This window comes from Gorilla gorilla, chromosome 20 (genome assembly GCF_029281585.2).
Source record: "Gorilla gorilla gorilla isolate KB3781 chromosome 20, NHGRI_mGorGor1-v2.1_pri, whole genome shotgun sequence".
NCBI classification, from domain to species: Eukaryota; Metazoa; Chordata; class Mammalia; order Primates; family Hominidae; genus Gorilla; species Gorilla gorilla.
The window spans coordinates 50147971-50165542 of NC_073244.2; the positions used below are offsets into that span (position 1 = coordinate 50147971).

At 57.7% G+C, this 17572-nt stretch overlaps 2 protein-coding genes across 9 annotated transcripts; one reads left to right on the forward strand and one right to left on the reverse strand.

The window, feature by feature from the left end:
* Positions 1–460: 460 nt before the first annotated feature.
* On the reverse strand, positions 461–4447 carry GGN (gametogenetin). 2 transcript variants are annotated; one of them, XM_063701296.1, is made up of 4 exons: positions 4352–4447; positions 3923–3984; positions 1530–3437; positions 461–638 (listed from the first exon to the last, which is right to left on the reverse strand). In XM_063701296.1, exons 3-4 carry the CDS (start codon positions 3416–3418, stop codon positions 521–523), a joined length of 2007 nt encoding a protein of 668 aa, XP_063557366.1. In that variant the 5' UTR covers positions 3419–3437; positions 3923–3984; positions 4352–4447; the 3' UTR covers positions 461–520. The 2 variants fall into 2 exon arrangements, with proteins under 2 accessions (XP_063557366.1, XP_030860451.2); XM_031004591.3 differs by lacking the exon at positions 4352–4447 and adding an exon at positions 4137–4210.
* A 76-nt stretch (positions 4448–4523) lies between these two features.
* SPRED3 (sprouty related EVH1 domain containing 3) lies at positions 4524–15765 on the forward strand. 7 transcript variants are annotated; one of them, XM_031004592.3, is made up of 6 exons: positions 4524–4992; positions 6483–6663; positions 8128–8296; positions 8392–8468; positions 10829–10972; positions 11666–15765. In XM_031004592.3, exons 2-6 carry the CDS (start codon positions 6487–6489, stop codon positions 12329–12331), a joined length of 1233 nt encoding a protein of 410 aa, XP_030860452.1. In that variant the 5' UTR covers positions 4524–4992; positions 6483–6486; the 3' UTR covers positions 12332–15765. The 7 variants fall into 7 exon arrangements, with proteins under 7 accessions (XP_030860452.1, XP_063557367.1, XP_063557370.1 ...); XM_063701297.1 differs by having other exon boundaries at positions 6483–6570; XM_055369281.2 differs by lacking the exon at positions 4524–4992 and adding an exon at positions 6215–6336.
* Positions 15766–17572: the final 1807 nt, after the last annotated feature.

Sequence of the window (17572 nt, forward strand, 5' to 3'; positions counted from 1 at the left end):
TGGTGTGGGCTTGTGGGTCCCACCCTCCCTGAGCCAGCACGTGATCGAGGACCTCCCCGCACACCCCCCAGCCTAGGTTTCCTGCCTTGAAATTCTTGGGAAGGTGTTCAAGGCGCAGGGTCCAAATCTGGCTGAATCCCTTGTGGGATGTGGAAATTTCACAAGTCTTCCAGAGTTAGTTTTCCCAACTGTAAAATGGGAATGATCACTCCTTTGCAAAGTGGTTTGTGCTGAGCCTGTGAGCTTGGTAGCAGGTCAGCTCAGAATTGGGGCTTATGGATTAAGGGGAATCAGATCCCCCCTGCCCTGGACCCATCAGTCTGGGTGCTGGGTGAATGGAACCTCAGTTACTGCTGCTCTGGTCCAGCCTCACGATTGTTTCCAAGATGTGCTTTAATGGCGAGCCTGCCCTGCTGCACCCTACCCACTGCCTTGGTGAGTGATTGACAGGCTGCTGGCATCTGGATTGGTTATTTTATTGGCATGGAGGGGAAGGTGGAGGGTGTTGAGCTGACTACACTCAGTTGGAATGGGTGGCCTGCAAGTCGTAGTGCTCCAGCCTGGCCACCAGAGAGCCGGACAGCTTGATGGTGGCAACCCAGGGTGGCTCACCCAGGTGGTTGGTGGATGTGCTCAGCCTAGGAGGGGAGGGTAGAGTCAGCAAAGCCCAGCAATGGGACCAGGCCTCTAGCCCTTCTAGGGCCTCCCTGTCCCCATATGAATAGGGAAGCTTCTGAAGGCTATATTGGAATATCCCAGAGGCAGTTTAGGGCAGGGCTGTGGCCACTTAATAGGAAAGGGAGCTGAGGGCTGGCGAGTGTCCCAGCTAAGCTTCAAGAGGTCCAGGGCAGTCTCCCAGTGGTTCAGCACTCCCAGGAGTCAGAATCAGACCCCAGTGGCCAGATCTGGTGATTCAGTGTGGGTAGGGGGTGGCTGGAGGATGCGTTGTCACCCTGGATGTGGGACTCAGGAGGAGCCTCCCCAGCACAAGGGCTGGGACATCAGTGCCCTCTGGCGGCTGAAGCCTTGAGTCCCAGAGTCAGGAGAAGTCGTCAGAGGATAGAGGGGTCAGGAGTCCAGGGCTGCCCCTGTGCCCAGTAAAGTTGGAGGCGTGCATCTACCCCCATTTAGTTCCAGGAAGACAGTCATCCCCTCACCCCCATCCCTGAGTGGCCTCGGACGTGGTCCTCCTTGATACCCTCAGGGACAGGGTCAAGGCAGTGTATAGGGTCAGGCCAGCTGGGACCAGCCTCCCTCTCTAATGGCTCCAAGAGAGGTACAGGAGGGCCAAGAGTCCACTTAGGGAGCGGATGCCATAGGGCTGGGCCAGGGTGTCCCCCTTTCCCCGTCAAAGGTCAGCATGGGATCAAGGGTCCTCTTGGTCCTGAAGGGTGGGAGCTCAGCTAGGTTTGAGATGTGGCAGAGATGAAGGCCACGGGTCATTCTAGGGTCAGGAAGCCAAAGGGCTGAGTAGGACTCTATCCAGCAGTCTGGGGTTCGGCACCCTCCTGTCCCTTCTCCCCTCTCACCAGGCAGAGACGTTGGGTGGCAGGCGGCGATGGCGTGGCCGGTGGCGGCAGTAACACTTGCAGGGACAGGAGTTAAGCACCTGGAAGGGCAGCCAGTGGCGCGCAGCGCGGGTGTTAGCTGCCCCAGTCTGAGAGGCCCCGCTGCCACCACCCCCTCCACCACTGCTGTCAGGCACGGTAGCTGTAGCTCGTTCGCGAGGACCATCTCCATGCAAGCAATCCTCACGGGTCGCGCCCCGGGCTGCACGGGAACCCTTGTTCCTGCGCGTGCGGGTCTTGATGGGCGCAGCCGCGGGTGCGGGCGCGGACACAGGCGGCGAGGGCTCAGCCACGGTGGGAGCTGGAGCCGGGGATGGGGCCGGGGCCGGGGCCGGGGATGGGGCCGGGGATGGGGCCGGGGATGGGGCCGGGGCCTGGTCGGCGGCTAAGGCTGGGGGCAGAGCAGGGGCTGGGGTGGGAGCCAGGGCTGACTCCTCGTGGCCCAGACCCGGGGTGAGCGGGGGAGCCACCGGCAGCGGCGTTGGCTGGAGCGCTGGTGGCTGCAGTGTGGGCGGTGGCGTGGGCGGTGGCAGCGGTGGTAACTCCTGCAGGCCTGGAGGCCCCGGGCGCATGGGCTCGCCATTGGTGGGTGCCGGGAAGATGAACTTAGGCGGCGCCAGCAGGGCAGGTGCGGGCCTCCGGGACCCGGGAGCTGAGTGTATGTGCTCTGGTGGTGGCGGAGGGGAGCCCCAAGGCCCAGAGAGTGCGGCCGCACGCCGTCGCGGCGCCCCGATGCCTCCGCCAGCCCCCTTGAAGCGGAAGTGGCGTTCAGGGCCGTCGGGAGCGCTAACCCAGTCGAATTTGGGCTTCGAGCCTAGGAAGGTGGTGTAGGGTGGCGGCGGTAGGGCCCGGGCTTGGGACGCAGGCGCCGAGGGAGGACCAGAGCACCCTTCGCCGTCTCCATCACCTCCCTCGTCTTCCTGTGCCCCTCGAGAAACCTCTCCCAAGGGGCGAGCGGCTCCAGGAGGAAGGGGCCCTTGCTTCAGGACCTCGGCGTAAGAGATGGCACCTGAGGCAGCAAAGAGGCCGCCGCCTCCGCCGCCCCCCAGCGAAGCTTTGGCTGCTAAGGAACTCGAGGCTGCCGGAGGGGCCAAAGAGGGCCTCGACTTGAAGCTGATTTTACGCAGCAGGCTCAGACCGGACTCGGAATCCGCAGGCTGGGCCATTTCGCCTTCGCCCGCCTGGGGAGGCGCCCCTCCGCGAGCCCTGCCGGCCGTCTGGCCCTGGTTGCGGGGCCCAGCCTGGCTTTCTGTGGGGGGTGAGGCGGGTGTGGCCAGAGCAGGAGTGATTCTGCGGTCCGCCGGCTGCCGTTCAGAAGGTAATGGTGGTGGCGGCTTCCAAGGCTCCAGGGGCGGCGGAAATTGGGATGGGGCCCTCGGGACAGTGTCCTTCACGGATAGTTGCCGGGGCGGTGGCGGCGGCTTCAGCGGGCGGAGGCTCGGAGGGTCGCCCTGGCCGCGATGGCTCGCCTCCAGCAGGCGGCGGATCCGGGGAACTGGAGTGCCCGCGGGCTTTTGCCATTTAGACGGGCCGGGCAGCAGAGTCCCCGCGGGGGCCGGGGGTGGTGCAGAGACCGCGGCCGCCTCTTCAGGAGGGGGCATCACTGGAGAGGGCCGTTCTAAGGTGAGGGGCAGGGTCGAGGGTGAGGCCTGGGGCTCCCGGGGTACCATGAGTCCCGGGGGTGTAGCGCTGCCAGGGAACCAGACACCCAGCCCACGAGTCAGGCCCATGGCCTGGGAGGTCATCTCAGGCTCCACCAGGGACGTCCGGCGGGAGTCGGGGGCGCGGTCCGAGGGCTGTTCTTTTCGGGAGCCCCCGCCCGCGGATGGCTCCGACTGCAAGTTCCCCATTTCTGACGGAGCTTGGAGACTGGTCAGAAAAATTTACTCCAGTCAGCCTGCCAGGGCCGTGGGGACCCTACGAGGCTGGCTGTACTTGATCTAATGCGTCCGCACCGGCCCCGCCCCTGTTCTCCAAGATCCGATCAGGCCCAAGTCCTTAGGTCGCACTCCTGTTCCCCGACCTTCGACACTCACGCCTTCTTTCCCATGTCCCCAACACAGCTGCTGTTCAGATACTTCACTACCAGCCCCATTATGTACTAAGGTTCCATGCCTGTCCCCTTGGCTGGTCATGCTGATCCCTCAGTCCTCTCCTCTAACTCTCCGACTCCCCGCCTCTCTCTAGAGCACCTGGGTCCCGCCCTCTTCCCAGGCAGCGGCAGATCCTCAGGCCTCACCCCTAAACCTCTTCCCGCTCCAGGTCTATCTACTAGCTGGCATCCACAGTCAAGCTCCACCCCTGTTCCCCAAGCTCCGCCCTGGCCCCGCCTCCCCCCAGAGGAACCCACTCACCGAGTCCTCCAGCCGACCAGAGTTCAGACCGCGGCCCCCTGGGCCCGGGTCAGGGCAGGGAACTGCCGTAGTAGAAAATAACCGAAAAGAACGGGGGTGCGGGTGAAGGCAAGTGGGCGAGACAACTAGGGCGGACCCCGAGATGTAGGCCCCGCCCCCGGAGCTCGAGGCCCCGCCCTCCTGCGAGCCCGCGGGAGCCCGGCCCGTTACGAACCTAGGTCTCCCCTTGAAATACTCCGAGGTCTTCTTCCTCGCCCCCAGGCCTTCTGGTTCTAAGCTCCACCCCTTTGGGTTGTTCTCCGTAGCCCCTCCCCTTTAGAATGCCCCGCCCCTCTCCTTATTCCCTCCCGAGGCCCCGCCCACGCGAACACCGATGCGTCGCTCCTCCCCTTTGGACCTCTCATCTGCCCCGCCCCTACGGCAATTTACCTCTAAGCTTCGCCTTTTTAAGACCCGGCGACATCGCTTCTCAAGACCCTCTCCTTCCCCCCGGGCGCCGAGAAGGCCCATCCACCGTGGGCCCGCCCCTTCGTGACGCACGCACTAGTCCTCGCCTGCAGCATCTAAACCTCCTTATACCCAGGCCCTCCAACCCCACCCACTTGTGAAGGCTCCCCTCTCGCCCCACCCCTTATCGAACTCTGCCAGGCACCCAGCCCCTCCTATTTCGAAGCCACAGCGTAGACCACCGCCTCTTTAGAACCTTGAGACCAGTCCCTGTCCCTGCCCCGTCCCCTCCTCATAGCATTAGAGACCAATGGCGCAGATGGGTGGAAAAGTGGGGGATCCCCTCTGGATCTTAAGAAAATGGGGGCTGGGGGGTTGCTCTCTGGAGCTAGTGCCGGGCTCTAGGACCCAGCAGGCAAGTAAGCCCGCCTCGCTCTTACCCCTCCCCCAAGCCGCCCCTTCCCCCCCCACCCGTCTTCCAGGTTCCCCCTCCCTCCCCCCTCGCCCCGGCTCCCGGTGCCCGTCTCCAGCGCCGCCGGAGCCAGCCAGGGAGCCGGAACGAAAAGGAGGAGGAGGAGGCCGCGTCGCCGCCGCTCGGAGCCCGGCCGGAGCCTCGCAGGCAGGTGCCGAGGGGGGCGAGGGGGCGGGGGCTGACAGACTGCCTGCCCCGATGAGGGGGCGGCCGGGACCGCGCTGCGCCGTCTGACCACCCAGGCGCCCCCAAGGCCTCGGCTAGGAGGACTAGAGAGTGGGGACCCCCCAAACTGCGCGGCAGCCATTCGGGGTACCAGTCTTCATTTGTGGGGTCTGGACTTTCTCCGAGGATGCCCCATTCACAAAATTCCGTCCTGGACCCTCACCGTTGAGGAACGATGAGGACCACTCCTCCCGGGGGACACAGGATGTGTGGGGAGCGTAGGCCACCCTGAAATCCCAGTGCCCCATTCCAGCTAGGCCCTGGGGGGACCCCTGCCCTCATTCCCTGCTTCACCTGTTGTCGGGGGAGGCGGGCGGACAAAGGAAGCAGCGTCACGTGACTGCTCATTCACAAAATCCCATCCCATTGAGAAAAGGGGGCTGGGGGCGCTGCGGCCGCCCCTTCCCCTCCTGAAGGGCCCGGGAAACCCAGCAGCCTGCAGGTGGGGGAGGGGGCTAGAGCTCGTCCGGGTCCCTAAGGTTGGGACGCCAGGGTCCCTGTGCTGGATGGCAGTGAAGGGCTGGACACTGATCCCGATTACTGGGCGGAGGGCTACGTCCTCTGAGCTGGGGGGCGGGGTAAAATGGTTCTGAAGGATGCTGGGGCTGGGGGGCGGGAAGGGAAGAGGGAGGAAGGATCAATCTGCCCCCCCATTCCATTTTTCCCCCCTGGCTTCCCTCGGCTGGGGCCTGGGGGAGCAGCCTTGATTTTTGTGAATGAAATGCTCTCTGGATGTGTCTTCGGTCGCCCGTTTCTGACTTCCTCTGCCTCCATCTCCCTCTGAGCCTCTCTTTCTGGCCATTTCTGGTTCTCTCCCTGTTCCCTGCCCATCTCCCGTTGCTGGGTGACTCAGTGAGCTTTGCATCCGGTCTCATTCATAAATCCGGGAAGGGGTGGGGGGGGGGGGGGGAAGAGCCTGGGTTTCTCACCCAGCCTGTGGCCTGGACGACAGGGTGCGGAGGCAGGGTTAGGAGAACAGGAGCTGAGTTGATGGGCCCAGAGAAAATATATATGCGCAGGCACCCAGCTGTGAGGGGGAGCACTGGGTGGGGCTGTGGGTATGTGCTGAGGGAGGAGAAGGGGGTGATAGGGATAAGCAGGAGGGGGAGGGGAGGGCAACACCAGGGCTATGGGGGTGGGGACGGAGAGATGGGGGAAAGGTGGGTACAGAGAGAAAGGGCAGACATGGAGAAGAAGATAGAGGTGAGAGAGAAGAGATGGCATGAGGAAGAAAGGAGCCATGTGGAAGACGGTGGCCATGGGGTTGAAGGTGGGTATTGCTAGCTTAGGGTGCAGTGGACCTGGACGTGAGAGATGAAGTTGGAGGGGAGATGAGGGTTGAGGGAACATTCCATGGGAGAGCAGGATTTGAGCTCATGACTGTGTTGTCCCTGTCCTTCCCCCCACCTCCTGCAGGTACATGGTGCGGGTCCGAGCTGTGGTGATGGCCCGAGATGACTCCAGTGGGGGCTGGCTGCCTGTGGGGGGCGGGGGCCTCAGCCAGGTGAGCGTGTGTCGGGTCCGAGGGGCCAGGCCCGAGGGGGGGGCCCGCCAGGGGCACTACGTCATCCACGGGGAACGCCTCCGGGACCAGAAAGTGAGCCACCCTGGGGCATGCGGGGAGGGTAGGGACCTGGGGAGGGAGGGGAGAGGGGTTGGCGTGTGGAGCAGAGGTCAGGTTGCCTCCCAGCCTAGGAATCAAGCTGGGGTGTGAAGTTTGGGAGTGAATATCTGTCCTGTAGATAAGAGTTGGGAATTGCAGGATACATGGGGTGTTTGGAGGGTCCTGTCCACTGCCACTTCCAGCCAGACTATCCTCGCTGTCTCCCTGTACTGCTCCTGCTCCCTGCTCCAACCCCAGCCTGTTCCACAGGGGGCACTGCCTCCCCCTGCCGCCCCCCCGACTCACACCATGTCTCTCCTCTGCTCAAAACCCTCCATCTTGCTCAGAGATCCTTGCCACGAGGCCCTACACCACCTGGCCCCTGTCTGCCCTAAGTATAGTGAAGCATTTGCTGGGGTCCATTTGAAAGTGTCAGAGATGGTTGACAATTCTATACATGGGTTCATCAGGAATAACTGGGCTGTCGGGCACAATGTGGAGGGACAGTGTTGAATCAGTTTCAGCTAGGGATGTAGTAGAAAGATATGGATTGTGTGAAAGGCTTGGGGGAAAGGTTTTTTTTTTGGAGCAGGAGTCAGTGGGGGGGGATTTGAAATGGAGTGAAGGAATATGGTGATACTAGGCAAGGATTTGAGGGAACATCAATAGGGTGTTGGCTAGCATCTGAAGGGGAATCTGTGGAAGTCTAATAAGACTGTTTTGGAGTAAGTGCTGGGTACAGTGCCTATAATCCCAGCCACTCATGAGGCTGAGGCCGGAGGAATGCTTGAGTCCAGAGTTTGAGACCAGCCTGAGCAACGCACAGAGAACTCATCTGGGAAAAAAAAAGAGAGAGAGAGAGAGAACATTTTTTGGGTAAAGTTTCCAGAGATTATTATTAGAAGAGGATTAACAATAACATTGTGAGATGTTCAGTAAAGTCTGGGAAGTATTGTTGAGCCAGAGGGGGGATGTTGGGTTATCAGAAAGGGGTTAACAATGTTTTGGGCCATTCAGCAAGATTCGGGGTTTCTACAGGGGCATCAGAGGGAGGTATTAGGAAAATGTAGGGATCAAGGGGTTGGGAAAATATTTGAGCATCAGAGGTGTGTTCAGTAAAATTGGGCGTAGCTGGGTGTGGGGTTCGTGCCTGTAATCCCAGCACTTTGGGAGGCTGAGGCAGGAGGATCACTTGAGACTGGGAGGTTGATTCCGTAGTGAGCCCTGATCACACCACTGCACTCCAGCCTGGGTGACAGAGTAAGACTGTTTCAAAAAACAAAACAAGTAAAACTGGGGAGTCGTATCAGTGCTGATCAGAGTTCAGGGTTACACCTAGGGTTGGGAAATGAGGTTTGTGAGAAGACACTAGGGTATGCATGGGGGCTGGTGATGGAGGAGATGTCACAGGCATGTCTGGGTTGGGGTATCTGACCCTGCTTTCCTTCTGCCCCTCAGACAACCTTGGAGTGTACCCTGAAGCCAGGCTTGGTTTACAATAAGGTGAATCCCATCTTTCACCACTGGAGCCTGGGTGACTGCAAGTTTGGACTGACGTTTCAGAGCCCTGCAGAGGCTGATGAGTTCCAGAAGAGCCTGCTGGCTGCGCTGGCCGCGCTGGGTCGAGGTGAGCAGCCCAGGTGATGTGCACTGGGGGCTGGCCTGGGAGCGGGAGGAGAAGCTGGGCTCAAGGAACTCACTCTCTGCCTCTCCCTGCCCCAGGCTCACTCACCCCCTCCTCCTCCTCCTCCTCCTCCTCTCCTTCCCAGGATACTGCAGAGACCCCCTGCCCTCTGACGGTGAGTGTCCAGGATGCCTCTCTGCTGGGAGGGTAGGGGTTTTGTTTTTATTCTATGAACATTCTTGAGCACCTACTGTGTAGCAGGCACCATGCCACACACGGGTACACAAAATTGGGCCGGAACTATGAGTGTCAATTCAATCCCAGTTATTCTAGTCTTTCTGCCCTGTCATGATTCACACATTCATTCAAGGGTCCTTATTGTGTACCTTCTGTATACCAGGCAGTGCTTTAGGCACTGGGTTACATCAGTGAACAAAAAGTTCCTTTCCTCCTGGAGCTTCTATTCTAGTGTGGAAAGGCAGAAAATTAAAAAAATATATATATATATATAAACAATAAAAATGAATAAATATTGAAAGTAAATGGATGAACAAATTATTGACAACCCCATGCTTCCAGTTACTCAGGCTCTAAATCTTGGAGTCATCCCTGACTCCTTATCTTTTATGCGTCTCATCTCATCTGTCAGCAAATATTGGTTCCACTTTCCAAATCATCACAATCTGCCTCCAACATGGTACCATCCAAACTCATCTCCCAACTGGACCATCTCAATAGCTTCTCACTGTCAACTCCTTCCCTCCTGCCCCCACACATAGCCAGAGGATCCCTATCAACGGCTGAGTCAGATCATGCCCCTCCCACACTCAGAACCCTCCCAGGGCTCCAACTCACTCAGGTAAAGGACAAAGTCCTTACAGTGGCATATGAGATCCCATGCCATGTGGCCCTGTGTGTCTGGCCCCCTCGCTTACTCGGCTTCAGCCACACGGCCTCTTCACTCTTATTCTAACATGGCAGGCACAGACAGCCCTGCACCAGCGCCTTTGCACTGGCTGTTGCCTGGAACACTCTTTCCCAGATTTCCTTGTGGCTCATTCCCTTGTTTCTTTCAAGGCTTTATACAAATATCATCTTCTCAGGGAGGGCCTCCCTGAGTATTTAAATTTAAGTATTCCATTTAAAATTGCAATCTGCCAGTGCCCCTTGTCTAGTGCTAATTTTTTCCCATGTTCTAAGGCATTTTCCTTATTTCCTTTCTGAAAATACTATTATCTTTTTTTTCTTTTTTTTCTTTTGAGACGGAGTCTTGCACTGTTGCCCAGGCTGGAGTGCAGGGGCACGATCTTGGCTCACTGCAACCTCCACCTCCCAGGTTCAAGGGATTCTTCTGCCTCAGTCTCCCAAACAGCTGGGATTACAGGCACCCAGCTATTTTTTTGTATTTTTAGTAGAGACGGGGTTTCACTATGTTGGTCAGGCTGATCTCAAACTCCTGACCTTGTGATCCGCCCGCTTTGGCCTCCCAAATTGCTGGGATTACAGGTGTATTTCCCGGCCTATTTTCTTATCTGTTAGTTTACGGTCTATCTCCCATGCTAGAATGTCAGCTCCAGGCCGGCAAGGATCTTTTGTTCGTTTCTTGCTGTGTCTCCAATGCCTGAAACAGTGCCTGGCACACAGTAAGTGTTTAGTAAATATGTGTTGAATAAACAGAATGAATGAATGCACATAATATCGGGTGCAGTTTGGCACTTGCTGGAAACTGTGGGAGTTGCCTAAAACACCTGGAGGAACAAAACTGATTCCCTGGGCAGAAAAGGGGAGGGTTCCAGGGTCATGGGAGATGAAGTGGGGCCACAACAGTTGCAGACAGTTCCCATCCATGGAGCACTTACCCGGGAAAGATGCTGTGCTGTCCAGGCCCCCTCTGGAATCTGCACAGTGGTCTTTGTGAGTCTGGCACGTCGTGGGTGCTCAATGAATGTCTATTGAAGGCAGTGTGCAGATAAGGTAGGAGTTATGTCCAAGTGGCAGAAAGGAAGCTAAGGGTCTGAGAAGTCGTTTCAGCTAGTTTAGGAACAGAGGCTGGTTTGCATGGGAAGGGGAGCACTCGGAGTGGGCGGGACTGCCCCAATAACAGTGTGGGGCTGGGAGTGAGAGAGGAAGGCAGCTGGCTGTCCAGGGGAGAGGGATTCTGAGAAGCGGGAAGACGATTAGATGTTCCTCAGGTTTGGCGAGCTGATTAGATCAGGAGAAGAGTCCCACAAAAATAACAATAACCATTTCCAGCTCTCCCAGTACTTCAGGCATATGCTGTGCCCTTGACAGTGGCCCTAACCGCATCCTTATGAATAGGTACTCTTAGGATCCTCGTTTTACAGAGGAGGAAACTGAGGCTCAAAGAGGTGAGCTCACTTGCCGGAGGTCACCCAACCAGTTAGTGACAGAGTCGGGGTTTGAACCCAGGCCTTCCTGGCCGCAGAGCCCTCGCTCTCAATGGGAGGGGGTCTATGTGAGGACATCGGCTGTGCGGGGGCGTGTCCCCGCGCTGAGGCCGCCAATCTCCTCCAGTCCCACGTGGACAGCGACTCCTCCTCCAGTCACAGCCGCCAGGAGACTCCTCCCAGCGCCGCTGCGGCCCCCATCATCACGATGGAGTCAGCTTCAGGCTTCGGGCCGACCACGCCCCCCCAGCGCCGCCGCTCCTCCGCTCAGGTGCGACCTGGGAGCCTGGGGCTCCTGGGGGAATGGGGCGGTGCACTCGGGGCCCGAAGGGAGCGGGAGCCATGGCCCGGGGAGGTGGGGAACACAGATTCCAGGGGATGGCTGACCTGATAACTGGGCCGGACTGGGAGAAAGCGGCGGGGAAATAGGGAGAAGCTTGGAGGCCTGGGTTTCTAGGAGGCTTGGGTGCGGGCCTCCCGAGTCTCCTTGCGCTCTTGGAGATTTTGAGGGGTTTCGAAGTCCAGAGAGGTTTAGGACCATTTTCAGAGTGTATATTTGGGGAACTCCTGGAAGAGGACTGTTAAATACACGGGGAGGGTGGGAGAGTCGGTACCCAGAAGGGTAAAAGAGGCCCAGGAACCAAACTCCTGCGCCTTTAAGGAGGAGGTGGCTGGGTCCAGAACCCCTGGATCTCAAGGTAGAGGGGGTTGGGAGCTGGGGCTCTTGGATCTTAAGAGAGGACAGGACTAGGAACCTTCGGCCTCTGGGTCCTTAAAGGTGTGGGGTTGGTGTGTGGATTCCTCTGTCTGTCCCTGGAGAAAAGTGGGGATTGAGGGACCTTGGGAGAGAAGCAAGCTGGGGTCTTGAAAATCTGAATCCCAGACCCAAGAGTGCGCTAGGGAACTGGATCCTTGAGGCTAAGACTGGGATGGATTCTGATCTCTTTGTCCCTTCGTCCCGCAGAGCTACCCTCCGCTTCTACCGTTCACGGGGATTCCGGAACCCTCAGAGCCCCTGGCAGGGGCAGGGGGCCTGGGGTGGGGCGGCCGCGGCTACGAGGATTACCGGCGCTCCGGGCCACCCGCGCCCCTCGCCCTGTCCACCTGCGTCGTGCGCTTCGCCAAGACCGGCGCGTTGAGGGGCGCTGCCCTGGGGCCCCCAGCGGCACTACCTGCCCCTTTGACCGAGGCTGCGCCCCCAGCGCCCCCCGCTCGCCCACCCCCCGGCCCGGGCCCAGCCTCTGCGCCTGCCAAGGCCTCCCCGGAAGCTGAGGAGGCAGCGCGCTGCGTGCATTGCCGCGCGCTCTTCCGTCGCAGAGCAGACGGGCGTGGCGGCCGCTGCGCAGAGGCCCCGGACCCGGGTCGCCTCCTGGTGCGCCGTCTAAGCTGCCTGTGGTGCGCCGAGAGCTTGCTCTACCACTGCCTGTCGGACGCCGAGGGCGACTTCTCGGACCCGTGCGCCTGCGAGCCGGGCCACCCGCGCCCCGCCGCGCGCTGGGCCGCGCTGGCCGCGCTCTCCCTGGCAGTGCCCTGCCTCTGCTGCTACGCGCCCCTGCGCGCGTGCCACTGGATCGCAGCGCGATGCGGCTGCGTCGGCTGCGGGGGTCGCCACGAGGAGGCTGCGCGGTGAGGACGGCCTGGTGGGTCCCCTAGCCGGCCCGAGGACCCAAAATTGAGGGTCCAGGACCCCGGACTCCGTTCGGACCTAAAACCCAAACCTAGGCACATCCGGAACTTGGAGCTTGAGTTTGGATTGAGAGATCTCAGACCTGGAACCTGGAACCCAAACCTAGGACTGAGAGACCCCAGCCCCAGCTTCATTGGGGTGTCTGTCTAAGAGGTCCCAGGAGTCCTGAGTTCTGGCGTTCCCCCACCCCCACACCCCACGAGGAGGCTCCAGGCGTCCCCATACTTTGCATCTCAGAAAGGCCAGGGAGCGCATAGATCCCGAAAAGGGCAGGTCCCTGTTGAAATGAACAACCTAGACCCCGGTCACGCCTGGCACCATGTCCCTCAGATTACAGCCCCACAATTAGTCAGGACTTGCCCATACCTGGCTCTGCCTTTATTCAACTCCCAGATCAGATCTTGAGACCATAGGACCTAGAGTCACCCACAAACAGTTCCTGAATGTTCACCTAAGACCTGGTGCCCCCACATCTGAGACATTCTCATAGTCCCAGGACCCCTGAGACAGCAGGACCCCTGAGACAGTTTCAAACAGAGTTTGAAACTCTGTTATGCTCTGGAATCTCCAGATGCTGCCCCTCAAATCTACCCACGACTTAGTGCCCACAGACCTGGCCTCCAGTCCGGGAACACTGAAGTCTAAGATGTCCAGGGAACTCCCAGACACCCTGGGACCCCAGACTCTTAAGATGCACTGAGTGCTCGGATATACCTAAACACGAGATGTTCTCTTACCAAAATGACTTGGGAGACCCATCCCAGAGCCCCCAAGATCCAGATATCAGACACCAAGATGCTCTGGAAGCCAGGGATCAAAGACCTCCGTAGGTCCACCCACCCCCAAGCCAGGGTTCTCAGGAGCTTTGGATATCATTTATAGGACTCAGAGGTGCCTGGGGTCCTCAGGTGTGCGACTGAAGGCCACCAACACCTCAGGACCCGAGATACTGGTCTCGAGTTCTCAAATAGCTCTCTCTTGCAGTCCCTCCTGGACCTGGATTTTGAGACCCCAAATGTCCTGGAATCTTCAGCTTCTTTCTACCCACAGATTCCCAACCCCTTAAGGGCTGGGAGTCCAGCTCCCAGAAGAGGGGATGCTCATGGTGACCCAGACCTCTGACCCCCTTGGCCCTCAGCCCTTGAGTGACCCCAAGGTACTTTAGGAGCACTGGATCCAATACCCCAAAGGTGCCACTGACCCCCAAATGCAAGGCTCAAGACCCTACAACATTGGGATTGTTCCTGATCCAAGACCTTCGTCCCTCCATACCAGAGGCATTCAGATTCGAGGTGCCCCAAGACCCCAGCACCCTCAGACCCCAGATTTCTTTGGATTCAAACCTCTCTAGCCTGATTAACCCCAAGTTGCCTCTACACCTGATTCCCCCATCCCCACTTGTCGGACCTCAGAGACCTGCTGCCCCTTGAATCCTGTCATCCATAGGCCCCCAAAACCCCAAGGTTCCAGCCTCTGGAATTCTGGTCCCAAGGATCCCAGCCCAAGCCCCCAGCAATCCTCAGAATTACCCCTTTATCTTAGGGTGGGATCCCTACCATTTGGAACTCATTGTAGGACCACCCAGGGTGGGGCACAGTGGCTCATGCCTTGTAATCCCAGCACTTTGGGAGGCCAAGGAAGGAGGATCGCTTAAGGCCAGGAGTTTGAGACCAGCCTGGGCAATGTAGTGAGACCCTGTCTCTAAAAAAAAAAAAAAAAAGGGCCAAGTAGGAGCTCCCTCACTGTCACGTCTAGGACCCAGCATTGTCACAGATGATTATTCAGGGTCTTCATTAAGTGAAGGCACACAGCCCAGGGTTTCGAGGAGCTGGAAGTCACACCAGTCTGCTGGCCACACTGTGCCCTCAGAAGAAGTGTGTGCAATGGAAACTTTCAGGCTAGTTATGGCTCTGCTGTCCCACAGCCCCCAGCCTTGCAGACCTTCCTTCAAGCCCAACCTTAATTCCTAGTCCAGGTTCAAGTCCCACCTTTTATGTTCTCCCCCTCCATTAACCCCTTCTCTTCCTGTTTATTTATTTATTTATTTTGAGACAGAGTCTCGCTGTATCACCCAGGCTGGAGTGCAGTGGCACAATCTCGGCTCACCACAACCTCCCCCTCCCGGGTTCAAGCCATTCGTCTGCCTCAGCCTCCCGAGTAGCTGGGATAACAGGCATGTGCCACCACACCCAGCTAATTTTTTGTATTTTGAGTAGAGACAGGGTTTCACCATGTTGGCCAGGATGGTCTCAAACTCCTGACCTCATGATCCACCTGCCTCAGCCTCCCAAAGTGCTGGGATTATAGGCATGAGCCACTGCACCTGGCTCTCTTCCACTTTAGAGTTAGAAGTTGCTTCAGGAAGTTTGAAAGCCTGTTTCATGGCCCACTGAGTCTCTTCTGTGCAAAGGGGGGTGCCACAGGCTTTTTTCCCCCAAGTGAAATGGGGCTTCCAGCGGATCGAAGATCTGGTGTCCTGTATGGGGGCCTCAAGTTCTTGGAGCAAGACAGTCTCAATGTTGTATGGGCTTGGGACCTGCATCTGGCCCCAAGCATCTGGAACTGTGCACTTAACCTTTCTTCATTACCCAGACTTGGATGGCCTTGTTGGGGTTCAAGGGATAGGTCCTCTGTCTCTTCCTTTAAATTATTAACTATTTATTACATCCGGAACCTGTGAGATTCAGCACTCCCAACCAGACCCTGGGATGGGTGAGAGAAAAGCGGGGGTGTCTCTCCCCTCCCCACTCTGCCCAGCTCTCATCACTGTCAGACCCACCAGAGCTGAGGGCGGAGGGATTGGGGGCTGGGGCAGCCTGGGTCCCCATGCCCCTCTCTGTGCCTCGGTCTCCCCCCTTCCATGGTGGGCGGGGGGGGAAGCTCCATTCTTAACCTACCTCGTTTTGGGGAGGGGTGGGACGGGGGACCAGAGTGCTGTACGGTGCTGTGGGATCTGCAGATGAAGCGGTGGGGGCTAAGGAAAGGTCCCCTGGCCGCCTCTTCCCAGCAGCGCCTCTCCCAGGTCCCCCAGTCCTGCTCCCTGCTGAGACCCACCTCTGATCCATGATTCCCCTTCATTGCCCCCAAATCAGGGGTACATGGAGGGCCGCCCTGGGAGCCAGGCAGACCTCAGACCCTGGAGCCCCCAGGCCCAATTTCCCAGCCGCTTGCCCCTCAGATCGGATGCTTGGCCCCCAGATTTGGGGGAGGCACCCCAACATATATGTTCCTGATCTTGTTTCTAAGCCAGTCTGTGACCTCAATATTGTTAGTGTCAGTGCAGGCTGAAGTGGTGGGGGAGGATGGGGGCCAAAGACCCAGCCTTGTCATCGGGGGAGGGGGCACGAGATCTGCTCCAAGAAATGTCTGTGACAAAGTCTCAGCCTGTGTTATTTATTTGCCTCTGTGCACCCCACCCACTCACCTTCCTGAACTGCTAAACCAGTCTCCTACTTAAATTCTCCCTTCTCCCATCAGACCCTCAAGCTGAGTTTTATAAGACACTCAACAAATGCATTTATTGAGCACCTAATTATGTGCCAAGCCCTGTTGAAAGCACTGGAGATAAAGCAGTGGGCAGAACAGACAAAAGTCCCTCCTGCAAAGAGCTTATGAGCTTTATAGTAGGGGAGACAATAAGTAAATGACTTAATATGTTAGAAATGATAGAAAGCAGAAAGAAAAAAAAGTGGGAATGGGGGATACATGCCATTTTAGCTAGAGTGGCCAGGTTAGACCCTCTTCAGGAGTTGGCATTTGTTGTTGTTGTTGTTGTTTTGAGACAGAGTCTGACTCTGTCACCCAAGCTGGAGTGCAGTGGCATGATCTCTGCTCACTGCAGCCTCTGCCTCCTGGGTTCAAGTGATTCTCCTGCCTCAGGCTCCTGAGTAGCTGGGACTACAGGTGGGTGCCACAACGCCCGGCTAATTTTTGTATTTTTAGTGGAGTCAGGGTTTCACCATTTTGGCCAGGCTGGTCTCGAACTCCTGACCTCAAGTGATCCACCTGCCTTGGTCTCCCAAGTGATTCCAGGTGGAAATCTCCCAAGTGATTACAGGTGTGAGCCACTGTGCCTAGCCAGGAGCTGGCATTTGAACAAAGCCCTGACGGAGGTGAGGGAGTTCTGGGGATGTCTGCAGAGAAGGGTATTTTAAGTAAAGGGAACAGCCAGTGCAAGGCCCTGAGACAGGAGTGTGTCCGGTAAGTCTGAGGAGCTTCAGGGAGCTAGAGTGTTGACAGGGGAGGAAGCAGAGAAGAGAGCGCTAGGAGATGAGGGCAGAGAGGCGATGGGGCAGATCTGTCAGGCCTTGAAGGGCATTGAATGGACTTAGGTTTTTACCCTGAGTGAGACGGAGGGAGCCACAGGAAATTTCAAACACGGGAGGCATGTGACCTGACTCAGTTCACAGGCTCCCTCTGCTGCATGTGGTCAGCAGAGTAGGAGTGGGGTGGGGGACAGCTTCACAGAGAGGAGGCTGCTGTGATGGTTCAGGACAAGACAGCAGCGGACAGGCCCAGGGTGAGGGCCCTGAAGGGTGGAGAAGTGGGCAGGTGTTGGGCCTACTTTGTAAATAGAACCCACAGATTTATGTATGGGATTTGAGATAAAGAGAGGAGTCAAGATTGTAAGTCCAGGTTTTTGGCTGGAGCAATTTTTTTTGTTTTAAATTGAGTTCATCACCCAGGCTGGAGTGCAGTGGCATGATCACTGCTCATTGCAGCCTCAAACTCATGAGCTCAAGTGATCCCCCCACCTCAGCCTCCCGAGTAGCTGGGATTGCAGGTGCACACCACCAAGCCTGGCTAATTTTAAAAATGTTTTTGTAGAGACATGTTCTCACTATGGTGCCTGGTCTGGTCTTAAACTCCTGGGCTCAAGCGATCCTCCCACCTCAGCCTCCTGAAAGGCGGGGATTACAGGTGTGAGCCACTGTGGCCCACCTCTGGGCAATTTTTAACATTTGATTTATGTCAAAAAATAGCCCCCCAAGTGTCCTGCCTTGGGGTAAACAGGGTTATGGGGTTACTCGTATCTGCCCTTAAGGAACAAGTTCTACCCCTGTTCTTCCCTCCAGGTTCCTGGTCCACCCCCAACTTCCAGCAGAATTGTGTAGGAACTACTGGATACCAGGATACAGTAAGGAAGAGATTAGATCTGACACAATGTTTACTTAGCAACAGCAA